The sequence below is a fragment of the Apodemus sylvaticus genome, chromosome 19 (assembly GCF_947179515.1).
Source record: "Apodemus sylvaticus chromosome 19, mApoSyl1.1, whole genome shotgun sequence".
Taxonomy (NCBI): Eukaryota; Metazoa; Chordata; class Mammalia; order Rodentia; family Muridae; genus Apodemus; species Apodemus sylvaticus.
Window position 1 is genome coordinate 11,744,263 of NC_067490.1, and position 14,290 is coordinate 11,758,552.

General features: G+C 51.8%; 1 protein-coding gene and 1 long non-coding RNA gene across 6 annotated transcripts in view; one reads left to right on the top strand and one right to left on the bottom strand.

Annotated features, from left to right (window-relative positions):
- Positions 1 to 670: 670 nt before the first annotated feature.
- On the bottom strand, positions 671 to 3,280 carry Derl3 (derlin 3). 4 transcript variants are annotated; one of them, XM_052164600.1, is made up of 7 exons: positions 3,156 to 3,279; positions 2,977 to 3,039; positions 2,811 to 2,884; positions 2,593 to 2,686; positions 2,031 to 2,226; positions 1,520 to 1,610; positions 671 to 1,402 (listed from the first exon to the last, which is right to left on the bottom strand). In XM_052164600.1, exons 1-7 carry the CDS (start codon positions 3,246 to 3,248, stop codon positions 1,309 to 1,311), a joined length of 705 nt encoding a protein of 234 aa, XP_052020560.1. In that variant the 5' UTR covers positions 3,249 to 3,279; the 3' UTR covers positions 671 to 1,308. The 4 variants fall into 4 exon arrangements, with proteins under 4 accessions (XP_052020560.1, XP_052020559.1, XP_052020563.1 ...); XM_052164599.1 differs by having other exon boundaries at positions 2,977 to 3,042; XM_052164603.1 differs by lacking the exon at positions 2,811 to 2,884 and having other exon boundaries at positions 2,593 to 2,694; positions 3,156 to 3,280.
- An 84-nt stretch (positions 3,281 to 3,364) lies between these two features.
- LOC127670228 (uncharacterized) overlaps positions 3,365 to 14,290 on the top strand; it is a 57,839-nt gene continuing 46,913 nt past the window's right edge. For both annotated transcript variants that reach the window (XR_007974485.1, XR_007974484.1), the window contains exons 1-2: positions 3,365 to 3,957; positions 9,250 to 9,408. This is a non-coding gene — a long non-coding RNA (uncharacterized LOC127670228). The remainder of the gene's footprint in view (positions 3,958 to 9,249; positions 9,409 to 14,290) is intronic.

Here is a 14,290-nt window from a genome sequence, read left to right on the forward strand (position 1 = left end):
CTCTAGTTCTGAGTCTGTGCGGCCAGCCGCAGCCCCCAGAGCGGGGCCAGTCATTGTCCTTTCTCGTGCCTCCCAGCTTCCCGGGCTCTGCTCAGCCAGTCCTTGTGGAGGTTGACAGTGTGTCCTGATGCGGCCAGACGGGCTGCAGCCAGCTGGCAGGACCGCGCTACTCTAGAATGAGTCCTTCTAGAGGATTTGGCCATGTGTGGACGGCACCTGGACAGGACATAATGAATATACAAACGGAAGTCTGTGTCAGAGTTCCAGCAGCCCCAGAAAGGTTGAGTGTGGCCTCGTTCAGCTTCTTCTTCCCCAGGAGAAGGGAAGAGGGAACTGACACGCCAGCTATGTGCCATCCCTTTGAGTTAGCAGTGTGTAGACGGGAGGGAGGGAGCGCCTCTCCCTGTCCCCAGGCTATGCTCGTTCCCGGTGGTGGTTGTGGTATAGAACGGACACAGGCCTGCACTAAGGCAAGCTCTGCTTGGCAAACGGCATGCAGGCCGTGACTGAGGACAGTGACGCTGGCACCGGCTCCACACTGCCACCCTCACAGTGGGTCCCCTCGGAGTGCTCTACTCCGTCCATCCACCCATTACACCTGCCAGTCTTAAGTCTCCTCCACACTCCACAGCGGCGGCCACACCAGTCGCACTACCAAATTGAGTCAGACTCAGTAGAAAACAGTTTTGTTGCCATAGAAGTAACAGGCCATGGTTGGGGGATTCCCGTACTGTTGGGCATCCAGGAGAAAGCCCTGTGGGGCACATGTACAGTGTCTAGGAAAGCTAGGTAGGAAAGCCCACACAGGCCCGAGCTGTAAGACACATAGAAGGACTGTCCCGAACTGCTGTACAGGGGCTGCTGCTTCAACAGCGCTCAAGGCCCTGGACTCATTAGTGTGGTAGAGGGCCACACTTGGCCTCTGCTCCTGAGACCATAGGACCTTTGGTCAGCAGCTGGAGAAGGTGAAGACTTGCTTGTTTGAAATGAAGACAGAGAGGCTGGGTGGATGCCATGGGCCCCACAGGCGGGCTCCTGTTGACTGGGACTGAGGGCTCCATAGAGGCCCTGGGAGCATGCAGGAGAGACCTGTGATTAGTCTGTGATTTGAACTCTGCTAGGCGTCTGTAGGCAGTTGTGGGCCTCTCTGGGCCCTGTGTCCTGTCATTACAGTTGAGCAGAGAGATGGTACAGAGAAGTGGGGCATTGCTGGCTGAGGCACTGAGGCTTCCGGATGGGCAGCTCAGCTGGAGCTGAGGCGGAGGGAAGGACAGTGCTGTCAGAAGCCTCGGGCTGGCCAGAGTGGGCTTACTGCTCCAGGGGCTGCAGTTGGGGCTCTGGCTGCTCTTCAGGAAGGGGCAGGTAGTTGGGGTCCTCCGGAGGGTCATCTAGTAACAGCTTCCTGTGGGGAGGGGACAGTTAGCTGAGCACTGCACTAAACACAAGTCCTCCCCCTCCCCGTGGAGTGGGTAGGTTGCCACCTAAGAGGCAGTGGGGGGAATCACTGTCCACCACTCACAAGAAGCTGGGTGTCAGCAGCAGTCTCTTGCCTCCCGGCTGGTTAGGAAACACATCTTCTAGGAAGTAATAGATGTGGCCCACAATGATCCCTGTGAGAGAGCAGAGGCTGGAGGCCATCTTTGACAGCCCAGTGTATCCCCAGGTTCCAGAGCCCAAGTACCCTGCTATCTGCCAGAATAAGATCAGAACTGGCCTTGAAAGACGGGCTTAAAGGGACCCCAAAGTGGCCCGTCCCCGCAGAGGGGGAGGAACTTGAGAACCTCGGGGGAGTAGGAGGCAGGAAGCAGAAACTGTAACCACCCCCAGGCAGACCAACTCAGTTCAGAAGGGCAACTGCAGATGCAAATCCTGTGGGCCAGCTGGACTGCTTGAGGGGCATTAGTAACAGGCGCCAAGTTAGGATAAGCTAAGGGGGCTGTGAGCAGCGTGTGGAAGGGAAGTATAGGAACTGCACTGCCTGATGGGAGGGAGCACCCGCTTGGGGCGAGAGGGCGGGCGGGCGGGCTCACCTAGCAGGTCTGTGATAACCGAGTTGCCCAGCAGCAGCGAGAAGCCCATGAGAGCCCAGGGCAGGAATGGTGCCTGGAAGCTGAGTAAGCCGAAGAAGTTGACTCTCACGTGAGGGCTGCGACGGCTCCACACATAGACCAGCATGGCCATGAGGGCCTGGCCCAGGAAGAACAGGCTGCCCAGGAATCCCAGCAGCTGCGCTGAGTCAAGGCTCGCCGGAGCAGTGTGCTGCCCACAGCGCTCTGACCCTTTGCGCGGGCTCCCTCATGTCCCTGGTCTATTCCAGAGATGAGGACCCCCTTCTGTGGTTCCCAGGTACCCAGGCCCCATCAAGTCCCGTGCCTGCTCTTTCTTCTGCCTCTTGCACCCATGTTTCAGAGCCTCGGTAGTCTTACCAGACTACCCTGTATCTGTCTGTTGTGCTGTGCAGGGACACTGAAGATATCTAGCTGGGGCACCTAAGCTACCGGGCTCGGGATGCCTGTCCCTCCTGGTCTGCGTCACGTCACGACAGATAAGCTGTCTCTGTGGTCCAACAATCCTGAGCGTACAGAAGGATACAGTCATAAGAACACCACCGAAGAGAAACATGAAAACGAAGTCGGCCTTGCGGCCTCGGAAAGACCCCTCCTCCAGCATGCGGCAGTAGCGGAACCTGCAACACTGGCATAGGAAGTACCACGTCGACTGGGCCTCAGTTTCCCCGTTACTAGCCCAGCATAACCCCCACCAAGGCTCACCCTCGCCTCCCCACCCCCCTCCAAGGCGGCCCAGGATACACGAAGAGCATGTTGAAAAAGAAGCCGAATCCCAGGGGCCCGAAGAAGAGGAAGGTAGTGATGAGCCTCCAGACCTGCAAAGAGGTGGGGGTGACGGTGAGGCGCGGGGACGGGGTTGGGGGGGCAGGGGCCTGGTTGCCGGGAGCCCGGGTCAAGGCCGCCTCACCTGGAACTTCCGGAACACCAGGTGCGGGTTGAAGTAGAGCTGGAAGGGGCTGAGGAGCTCCAGCTGCTGTGGGACGGGGAGCGTGTAAGACCCCGGAAGTGGGTGACATCCCTAACCCCCTCTTGCCAGCCAGGGACTGTAACCACGGCCATGCCGCCACGCCCGCCCGGCCCGCTCACCACTGCGGCCGTGGTGAGGACGCAGGCCGCGGTGTAGGCTCGTGTCACCGCGGGCACCTGCAGGAAGCCCGCCGCCAGCCTCTGCCCAGCCATCGGGGAAAAAATCCTCCGCGCGCGCGCCGGCAAACCCGCGCTCTTTACCCGCCCCAAGCCCCGCCTCGCTCTCTGGGGGCCAATCAGCGTCGGAAGAGCTGAGCCCGGCGACTGGGAAGCCAATGGGAAGAGGAAGCGGGCCGGCCAGGTGTATCCAGGCGGCTAGCCAATGAGGAAGTCCCACGGTAGAGCACGTGGCGGTTGTTGTGGCTGCTATGGGGGCGTGGGGGTGTTGTGGCCAATCAGAACTGTCGTTTGACAGCATCTAGACGAGAACCAATAGCAAGGACCCACGAGTTGCCACGGGGCGGGTCTATGAAAAAAGGAGGCACACAACGAGTTGAGCGTGGGGCGGGAGGAGGATGCTGGGCCTGCTTCGGGCCAACCTCCGGTTTACTGGTGACACTCTGTGAAACTTAAGAGTCCAGCTATCACATGCTGGCCCCAGTCGCGATCCTCCTGGGTGTACGCTGTGGGGAGGACCCGGCTGAGGCGGCTGAGCCATGCTGGAGCAAGTGGGCAGACTGGAGATGGGCCAGCTTTAGCCAGCCATTTATTGAGGACCTACTGTGTGTCGAGCATTCTGGATAAATGCTGGGGATCCTGTAGCCAACAAAAGTCACTGTCTATCGTGGTCCAGACAGTTCAATAACCACACGACCTAGAACAGCTTCTTGAGGGAAAATAATGCCTGAGACGAAGCTCCTCGGTAAGTAAGGTGACCTGGGAAGCCTGTATGAGGAGTTGACATTTAACTGTCACTTCTAAAAGATCCCTGTGCTCACTAAAAGGTTATACAAACAGAACAGGGACGTGGTGCTGTCCAGGATATGAAAAGGGACATGGTTTTCACGAGGTTTTGTGGGGATTTAAAATGGCTCAGCCACTATGGGGAACAGCAAAGGTGGTACTCAAATGTGTAAAGCAAGACCACCACTGGGCGTGGTGGAGCTCGCCTCCATTTCCAACATTCCAAAGGCAGAGGCAGGCAGCTCTCTGAGAGTCCGAGGCCAGTCTTGTCAACAGAGAGAGGTCCAGGCCAGCTAGGGTTACATAGCGAAACCCCATGTCTAAATAAATAAATATACAATTATCAGATGTTCATAACATCTTAGTACAAGGAAACTGGAGACAGGATAGTGAGTTCTCGTCATGACACCTGAGCTACATACCCAAATGCAATCTCTGAAAACTAAAATACTGATTTCTTTGATTCAAGTAAAACTTTAAACATAGAATTACCATATGCCCCTTAGCAAGTCTACCCAGAATAACTTAAATAGATACCTTTGCCAGGCATGGTGTCATATACCTTTAATTCCAGCACTCGGGAGGCAAGTTCCAGGCCAGTAGAAGCTACCCCCCAAAAACCAAAAACAAAAAACTCAGGAGGCAGAGACAAGCAATCTCTGAGTTAGAGGCCAGCCTGGTCTACAGAGCAAGTTCCAGGACAGCCAGGGCTACACAGAGAAACCCTGTCTTGGGAGAAAAAAAATGTATTAATTAAGTTACCATACAAAATAATGGATTTCATTGTGGTATTCAGTGCATATGTGTCATTATGCTTTTTCCTCTTTTATATACTCATAGAATTATTTACAATGGTGAAAGAGGTAAAGCAGCACCTCTTGACATATTAATGAAGAAGCAAAATTCAGTGGAATAGTATACAGCCTTTAAGGAAGGAAATGCTGTCCTCCTGATGAAACATAAAGGCATCTTGTTACTTGAGATGATACCACAAAAAAAGACAAGTGCTGCGGCCGCCTGCCTAGGAGGGAATGGAGTTACTGTTTCATAGACGCAGAGCTTTCGTTTGGAATAGGAAAGTTCTATGGGTGAATGGATGCTGATGGTTGCACAAAACGTGAGCAGCACACAAACTATAGGCTTGTGGGCTGGAGAGATGGCTCAGCGGTTAAGAGCACTGACTGCCCTTCCGAAGGTCCTGAGTTCAAATCCCAGCAAACACACGGTGACTCACAACCATCTGTAATGAGATGTGGTGCGTCTGAAGACAGCTACAGTGTTCTCAGATATAATAAGTCTTAAAAAGGAGAAAAAAATGTAGGCTTGTTAATGGTTGGGGCAGATTTCATGATGTGCATATTTTATTGCTATCTTAGTTTTTGTTTGTTTGTTTATTGAGATGGGGTCTCAGATTCACACAGGTGGCCTTGAACTCACAAGCCTGCCCGATACTCACAGTGCTGGGATTACAAGCATGTGCTACCAGGCCTAGCTGCTAAGTCACTTTATTTTATATATATGTTATGATGCTCACGGTGGAACCCAGAACCGTGCACGTGCTAGGCAGACAGCCTAGCACTGAGCTGCACCCACCCACTACCCCCTCACTCCTCCATCCCCCCACCCCCACCCCCACCATGCTGCTTCTTAAAAGGAAACCGTTCGTCCAAAAGCAGTGGCTGTCTACCACAGTGAGGCATCACTTGCCACATTTGACCAGGCCAGTGCCCACAGGAACTTAGGGTTGTATAGTTGGGGGAAGGGCTCGTGATGTTCCGCCCAAGTCTGAGATGTTATTAACAACCGGGTGCCTGCTGGGGAGAGAGATTTAAGTTTTCTTCAGTGATGCGGCTCCTGAAAAACCTACCTACACTGCAGTAGATGGTCCTACACTCATACACATATTCAGGCAACACTAAGTGAACTCCAGGTGGAGGGGGAGAGAGAGAGAGAGACAGAGAGACAGAGAGACAGAGAGAGAGAGAGAGAGAGAGAGAGAGCACATCACACGAAGCAGGAAAAGTGGTGAAAGGAATTGGAGGGTAAAGGGAGGGCATAGGGGGTAGAGTTGATAAAAACACATACATGGGTATGAAATTCTCAAAATAAAAATTAAAATGTGTCTAAGGGCAAAAGATGGGCAAAGTGATCACTGGCTTGGGTGGGTGGAGCCTGGAGGTCCAGGGGGTGGGGTGCTTTTACCCCATAGCATGAATGCGGCTGTGAGGGAGGGGTCAAGGGTGATTGAGAGGTCTGAGCATAGAGAATGGATGGCATAAATGTGGCAGAGATGGAGAACGCTGGAGAGAAGGCGGGAGGCAGAGTCTTGCTCTGGCCTTCATTGATGTGGGGGCATCTACCTGACCTCTGCTTGGACAAATCTGAGTGTGGTATGACCAAATGTCAGTCGTCAGTAAACCTATGGCTCTTGTAGTCTGGGCCTGTGAGAGGTTATATGGAGAAGCCCTGGGTGAGTGAAGTCCTGAGTTAATGTGTATTGTTGGCAAGAACAGGGCCATTTTGAAGCCTCCAAGGCCTCTGACCATGGGACAGTTTGGCAAAGCCGTTTGGCAGAGCTTTCGCCTGGAAACTAAGAATATGAGTACTTATGACCAGTGCGTAAAGACCGGCAGCTACAGCTTCCTCCTCTCCCAGATGTTTCCAGCCTAAGCAGAGAAGAAGCCAGGCCTGGATGGCAGTCAGAAGCAGGAGGCCAAGAAGAGAGAGGTCCAGGAGCTAAGCCAGGAAAGGATTTCAAGACAAAGAAAGGCAGCAAGCAGCCCAGGGAGGGTGGCCTGGGCAGGGACTGTGGGATGCAGCTAGGCAAAGCCTCTGGTGACCCGGCAGGAGGAAAAGGACGGTGCCCAAACACATATGCCATTGTCAGCATGAGGAAGTCAGCTTTGGACACCAGTGTAGAAGATGAGGTAAGTTTGGAACTGAGGTCCCCTGAGGTCCCCTGAGGATATGATCTAGCCCAGAGAGAAACTAGTTCAGGTTGTCTGAGGTAAATGCCAAGAGCAAGAGGGCTGCACAGGGACAAGCGCCCTCTGTGGGTACAGGTACCCTGTTATGCAGAACAGGGAACACTGAAGTGGACACGCCTTCCTGGGGGCGTGGCACATAAGCCACCCCTTGGATACTCCTTTAAGGCAGAAGTTGGACCAAAGCACTTAATGCTACCCAGGCCAGGCAGAGCAGATCCACCCAGGCAGAGGCAGTGATGTGCCGCAGTGGGGTATCCAAAGGAGCTGTGGGGAGAGGTCTGGAAGGAGGTCTGGTCTGCCAGTCCAGAAGGAAGTGGAATTCTCTCTGCACTCCATCATCCTCAGGGTCAGGGGAGGGCTAATGGGAGGGACAGTGGTTGTCACCGGGGAGGCAAAGGATGTTTGTCTGTCTCCCCTGAGACTGGGGGCTGAGAAGGCAGGCGCCTGCACTGAGGGCCTGAGAAGTATCCAGGGATGATGCAAGCAGTCTGTCTGGAGGCAGGGTCAGGCCTGCCAGGGGAGGGCAACAGGAATGCCACAGAAGGTGCTCCCTGCTCGGAGTCTGCAGTTAGGGGAAGCATAGCAGGGCCCTGACATAAGTCCATGTGCAGTTCTGCTCCCTCCATGTCCAGTCCTGCTTCCTTGGACTGGTCAAAGCAGACACCTCTGGCCCATCCAGTAGCTCTCTAAGTAGAGAGCTATTGTAGTGAGGGGAAGCTCTGGAAACCCGAGGTCTAGGCGCCTAGAGACAAGCAGTACTGGACACTTTGCCTGAGCTATCCTCAAACTCCTGGGTTCAAACTAGGAGTTCAAACTACCTCCCTACCCCCACCTTGCCTGTCTCCCAGGTAGATATGCACACAGCCACTCATCCTAGAAAGAATGAAGAGACATCCTGTGAAGAGTCAGGAAAGTGGTACCCTCTCCCGGAGGTCTCTCCTGTTCATCAGAGGGCCTCCCTTATTTTATTTATATGTATACACTGTAGCTGTCTTCAGACATACCATAAGGGGGCATCAGATCCCATTATGGAACCAACATGTGGTTGGTGGAATTTGAACTCAGGACCTTCAGAAGAGCAGTCAGTGCTCTTAAGCACTGAACCATCTCTCCAGCCCAGAGCGCCTCCTATTCTTGGGGTTTGAGTATACAGGACCCACCCCTTTATGGTCCTCCATCACAGCTCGAAGAAACCCCACCCAGAAGTGGCTAGACCCCTTGTAGGCCCTTCCTTCTGGGCCATGGGGTATTTTTAGCACTGAATTCTGAAACCACACAACACCTGCGCTCTCAAGACGGGTGTGAAGAGGCAGCTGCACCCAGCCCAAGTAGGCAGTGTAAAGGCTAGACCCCAGAGCTGGCTACCTGACCAACGTGGCCCTCCTCTGGACCTGGTAGCTGACTCCAGACTTTGCAAGAATGTCTAGCCCTCTGGGTAGGATGGGCAAGAGGAGGGATAGCCTGTACAAACACCCGGTGCTTGCTAGTTTTATGTCGACGAGACACAAGCTAGAGACACATCTGGGAAGACAGGATCGTGATTGAAATGCTGCCTCCATTAGGACCCCTGGGCCCCCGGGCCCAGGGAATTGCAGTCTACAGTCTTCTTTGGATTTGTTTCCTCTGCCAGCTAAAGAATGGAAGAGGCAGGGAAATTCTGGAGCGCAGCGGGTGGCAGCTGAGAAATCTCAGAGGCAGACAGATGCCTGCAGAGCCATGAGGGCAGAGAAGGGGGGCAGAGAAGGACAGAAGAGAGTCCGCCAGGAACACGTGTGAGAGACTGGAATGGTAAGCCTGCAGGTCATTTGCTACCTATACCTGGAGGCAGGTAATGGCCATCTGCTGAGATGCAGCCTTCAGAGCCTCAGGCAATAGCGGCCATAACTGTCATTCCAAATCCTTGCGTCTCCCCCTTCAAACCCATACTCTGTCTTCCCCTCCAAATGTAAACTCAACTGTACTTTTAGAACAACCCACAGTGGTCACTTTCCCCTTTGTGTTTTCATTTTATTTAAGACAGGGTCTCTCTATGTAGTCCTGGCTATCCTGGAACTCACTCTGTAGATCAGGCTAGCCCCCCTGCCTCTACCTCCCAAGTGCTGTGATTAAAGGTGTGTGCCACCATGGCCAGGGCACATTTTCTCCTCCTAACTAGGCTGGTTTCAAATCTCCCTTTCCAACCAGCCCCGTTGTCTAGTCCTCAAATATCAAAGAACACCCAGGAGGTTGAGTTTATTTTATTTTATATTTTTTTTTGTCTTAAGCTATGAAATTGAAAATAAGATCCGGAACCCGAGTGAACACGTCCCAGCTCCAGGGGAGAGAGGAAGGTTGACTGTGGGTTAGGAGCTGGCCCCCAGGCCTTGGTCACCCCCATCTCCAGCCTGGATCGAGATATGCATCGGCTGTTTAATTCCTACAACGTGAGTCTATCTGAGAAGGGAATCAGAGGGCTTAGTGTTAACAGGAGGCTGGGTATTGGCACACACAGGGGCCTGAGGGCATAACATCTGTGTACTGGGCCGGTCAATTCTTACAGTGTCCCCATTTTCCAGGTGAGCAAACAGAGGTCAGGGTAGGGCAGGCACGCATGAGAGCTATAAGGAGCCCCATTAGTATTGCTGTGGCCAGCCCTGTGGCCAGCCTACTATGCTTAAAGGCGTCTCCCTCTGTGTGTGTGTGTGTGTGTGTGTGTGTGTGTGTGTGTGTGTGTGATTGCCAGAACTACTGTTCTTCACCTTGAGTCAGGGCTGGGGGTTGGGGTGGAGGGGACAGAGAATGCTGCTGTGGGGGAGGGATTTTTGCACTTCCCCCAGGCTACAATAGAGACAGAGAGGAGGAACTAAGAGACAAGATTGCAACTGCTCCACCCACTGAGAGTGATGTTCTGAGCAGCTGGACCCCTGTCCTGGCTGTTTCTGTGTGTCACCTCGACACAAGCTGGAGTTATCACAGAGAAAGGAGCCTTCCTTGATGAAATGCCTCCTTGAGATCCAGCTATAAAGCATTTTCTCAATTAGTCATTGACGTTAGGAGGGCCCCTTGTGGGTGGAGCCATCCCTGGGCTGGTAGTCTTGGGTTCTATAAGAGAGCAAGCTGAGCAAGCCAGGGGAAGCAAGCCAGTAAGAAACATCCCTCAATGTGGAAGTGTAAGCTGAATAAACCCTCTCCTCCCCAACTTGCTTCTTGGTCATGATGTTTTGTGCAGGAATAGAAACCCTGACTAAGACAATACTCCTGGGCTATCTTTAGTTCTTTTGCTAGCCTTGCTTATCTCTGTGCCTGACCTAGCAGACTCTTGACTTGCAGGTAAAACCTTTAGGATAATTCTAAATAGGCTTCAAACTTCCGCTGACCCAAAGGCTAAGATCGACACCAGGCAGCATCTAAGACCAATGACTGTGACTTCCTGAGATCCCAATCCTATTTCCTGAACCTTTCCAGGGTTCAATCCCCCATCGCAGACCAAAGTAGGATTTTCCCAGAGTGCCCCTGGGGCAAACCAATGAGTTCATTTGACTTTGAGAGTATGGAGGAGGGACTGCTTACTGGAGTGTGGTGACTCCGAAGCAGCCAGTGGCAAGTCTCACCTCATTGTGAAGGACAGCCTCTCCACACCTGCAGAGATAGAGTCCCCTTCAGTTAGCCTTCCATGTTCTATGTACACTGTCACCTCCCAGGACCACACACGCAGGGACAAAAGTACACACAGCTGGGACAAGAGGCACGGAAAGTGGCGGGAATCTCAGCTGCAGGGCTAATGACCCCGTTTTGTGAGGGGTGTCCACAGGCTCAGTCCTGAGGGTCCTTTGCAAGTAACAGCACTGCTCTGGTGATGCTGTTATGCTTGGAGGATAGTGTTTGAGAATGCCCGCCTGCCTGCCTCTCCCAGAAATACATTTAAGACCTGCCCTGACTCTTTGTTCTGTGACTGCAAGCATTCATGTAACCGCTGCTGCTTCTTCTTCCTCTTCTTCTCTTCTTTCTGTTTTTAAAGATGTATTTATTTCTTTTATGTATATGAGTACACTGTTGCTGTCTTCAGACACACCAGAAGAGGGCATCAGATGTCATTACAGATGGTTGTGAGCCACCTTGTGGTTGCTGGGAATTGAATTCAGGACTTCTAGAAGAACAGTCAGTGCTCTTAACCTCTGAGTCACTTCTCCATCCCCCCCCCCCTCCTGACACACACACACACACACACACACACACACACACACACACCCCGCCCCATTTTTGAGACAGGGTTTCTCTGTGTAGTTCTGGCTGTCTTGGTACCCGCTCTGTAGATCAGGCTACTCTTGAACTCAGCAATCCACCTGCGTCTGCCTCCTCATTGCTGGGATTTAATGCCTGTGCTGGCCACACACATTAACAGCTTCTTGTTAGAACATATTCAGGGAAATCTAAATCTATGTTCCCAAAACATGGCTCCTTTGGGGTGGAAGCTGGGTTTTGACAGCTGTGGTGCTCAGTGGGGGCCTTAGAACATCGTTTTCACTAGAGGAGTCGCCCAAATCAGTGCCCTGTGCCAGGACAGGCCTTTATGCCCACTTTGTGCCCAGTTTGCTTCCTCAGCTTGGCAAACTTTTTGGAGCCTGGACATCCCTTTTGGTCTGACCAGTGGCCACTGGTCTGTGTGGAGCTGGTTAGCCATTCCCTCACGGGGAACACTAATTTGGGTTCAACACTAATAAGAGTTGTCTCAGAGCATTCCTGTGTGCACGGTTGAGTAGGAGCATTTGCTTCAGAGCATTCAAATGTTTTCATCTGTGGCTCACCGGACACCTCCAACTCTCTCTCCTGCTCACTGCAGCCTCGCCTCTTTGAGTTCACAAATGTTAGGACATATGTGTAATCATCACAACACACTAAACTGAAAGTCCTAAGCCATTGGACTACAGATGAGTCGTGGGCAACCTACTCTAATTGAAACTTAAAAGCATGTATGAGCCCAGGCATGGTAGTACATGCCTGGAAACCCAGCACACATACATGGAGCATGCGTATGCCACGGTACATATGTGGGGGGGAGAAGAGAACTTTCTCCAGTCAGTTTTCACCTTCCATCAGCTTCTGGGGATCGAACCCAGGTCTTTAGGCTTGCATTAAGCAAACAAGACCCACTGAGCAGTCTTGACAGCCTATGCAATCAATCGGTCATTATTATTAATGTGTGTTGTATATTTATGCACGCATATGTATACATGGTATGCTGGTTGAGGTCACAGGACAACTTTGTGGAGTTGGTTGTTTCTTTCCACCATTGCATGGGAATTAAATTAGCATGGTTGTCAGGCTTGCTCTGTAAGTATCTTTACCCACTGAGTCATCTTCTGGGCCCTTTATTTATTTATTATATGTAAGTTCACTGTAGCTGTCTTCAGACACACCAGAAGAGGGCATCAGATCCCATTACAGATGGTTGTGAGCCACCGTGTGGTTGCTGGGATTTGAACTCAGGACCTCCGGAAGAGCAGTCGGTGCTCTTAACCCCTGAGCCATCTCCCCGCCCCCCTTTTTTAAATAGGGTCTCATGATGTAGTATAGTGGGTCTAAAGCTCACTGTGAAGATCAGGCCGTCCTTGAACTTATGACAGTTTGCTTGCCTCTGCCTTCTGGATGTTGGGCTGCAGGCATGTGTCACCATGCTCAGCTTAGGGTAGTTCAGTTTTCAAACCCCTGGGGGCTGAGAGCAACAGAAATTCTTACAGAGAGAAAAGGGAAGAATTAACTGGGTCTGACCAACTCTCTAACTATCGATGTTAGGAATGTTAAAATACAGCAAAGTCGTAGAGATAACGGGCAAGTATTTTCTGTCACAGTATAATTTATCCTAATGACCATCTGCACTTTTAAATGTGGCTGAATGCCCCCAAATCACAGGACCTAACCACAGCAATCAATCATATAGATTCTGATTTATTTGTTTGTTTGTTTGGTTGGTTGGTTGGTTTTTCGAGTCAGGGTTTCTCTGTGTAGCCCTGGCTGTCCTGGAACTCACTCTGTAGACCAGGCTGGCCTCAAACTCAGAAATCCGCCTGCCTCTGCCTCCCAAGTGCTAGGATTACAGGCGTGCGCCCCCACCGCCTGGCGTAGATTCTGATTTATAGGGGTAAGGTAACTTGATGACACAGACTCCAGATGGTGCACATGCTAACTAGCCCTTTGTCGAACCCGGACTTGGACCTCTTGAGGCAACTTCTCCATCATTTCCTATTAGAGAACCTGAACGCTCTTGAGTTGACTCTTCTTATCCAGATTATACAAAACCAGTCCGTTTCCGATGAGTGTGGCGTGGATGGCTATTATTGTGCTTGTTTGGTTTTTAATTGGCCAAAATCCAGAGCCCAGAGAGGCTTCGTAGGAATTTTAAGTGCAGGAATAGGAATTTTAAGACAAGATAAATTTACTTAAAAAGAACAAAAACATACTTTTAAAAAATTTAACATGAGCATTGCGGGGGTGATTCAGAAGTTAAAGGTGCTTGTTGCCAATCCTGATAGCCACACACACACACACACACAAAAGACTGACTTCTGCAGAATATGTAGTCTGTCGCCTCCTGGCGACAGAAGTGTATGCGCCCTGTGGGAAATCTCCAGAATTAAGTCTGGACGGGGTGGAGCAGAGCTGCGGAGAAACGGTTCCTGGCAGAATCTGTGGCCAGTCCTGGCGAAGCCCCGGCGGGGGCGGGCTCCAAATCTAAGACCCTGGGGGAAGCACTGAAGAGCACAGTGGCGGAGGGACCGGCACCCGCGGACGAAGGACGCGCACCTATTGGGCTTCTGAGTTGTCTCTAATACGAGCTGCCCTCTACTGTTCCTGCTGTGTGCCCGCTCCGGGCCTCAATTCTGTTTAAGAGCCCAGAATGAAGGAGCAGAAGGCAGGGAAGAGAGCAAAATCTGACCTCAATAGATGGGCCTGTGATTAGCACGGCAGCAGCTTTTCCCACCACAACGGAAGCTGTACGAAGGGGAAGGAGTCTGCCCTGGCTTAGGTATCGGGAAGTAGATACAACAGTAGAGGGTACGTGCAGGTGACAACGGTGCAGGTGACGACGGTGCAGGTGATGACGGATTTAAGGAATTTGTAATTTTTATTTATTTATTTATTTATTTATTTATTTATTTTAAGATTTACTTATTATATGTATATGAGTACACAGTACACTGTAGCTGTTAGACACACCAGAGGAAGGTGTCAGACCCCATTACAGATGGTTGTGAGCCACCATGTGGTTGCTGGGAATTGAACGCAGGACCTCCGGAAGAGCAGTCAGTGCTCTTAACCGCTGAGCCA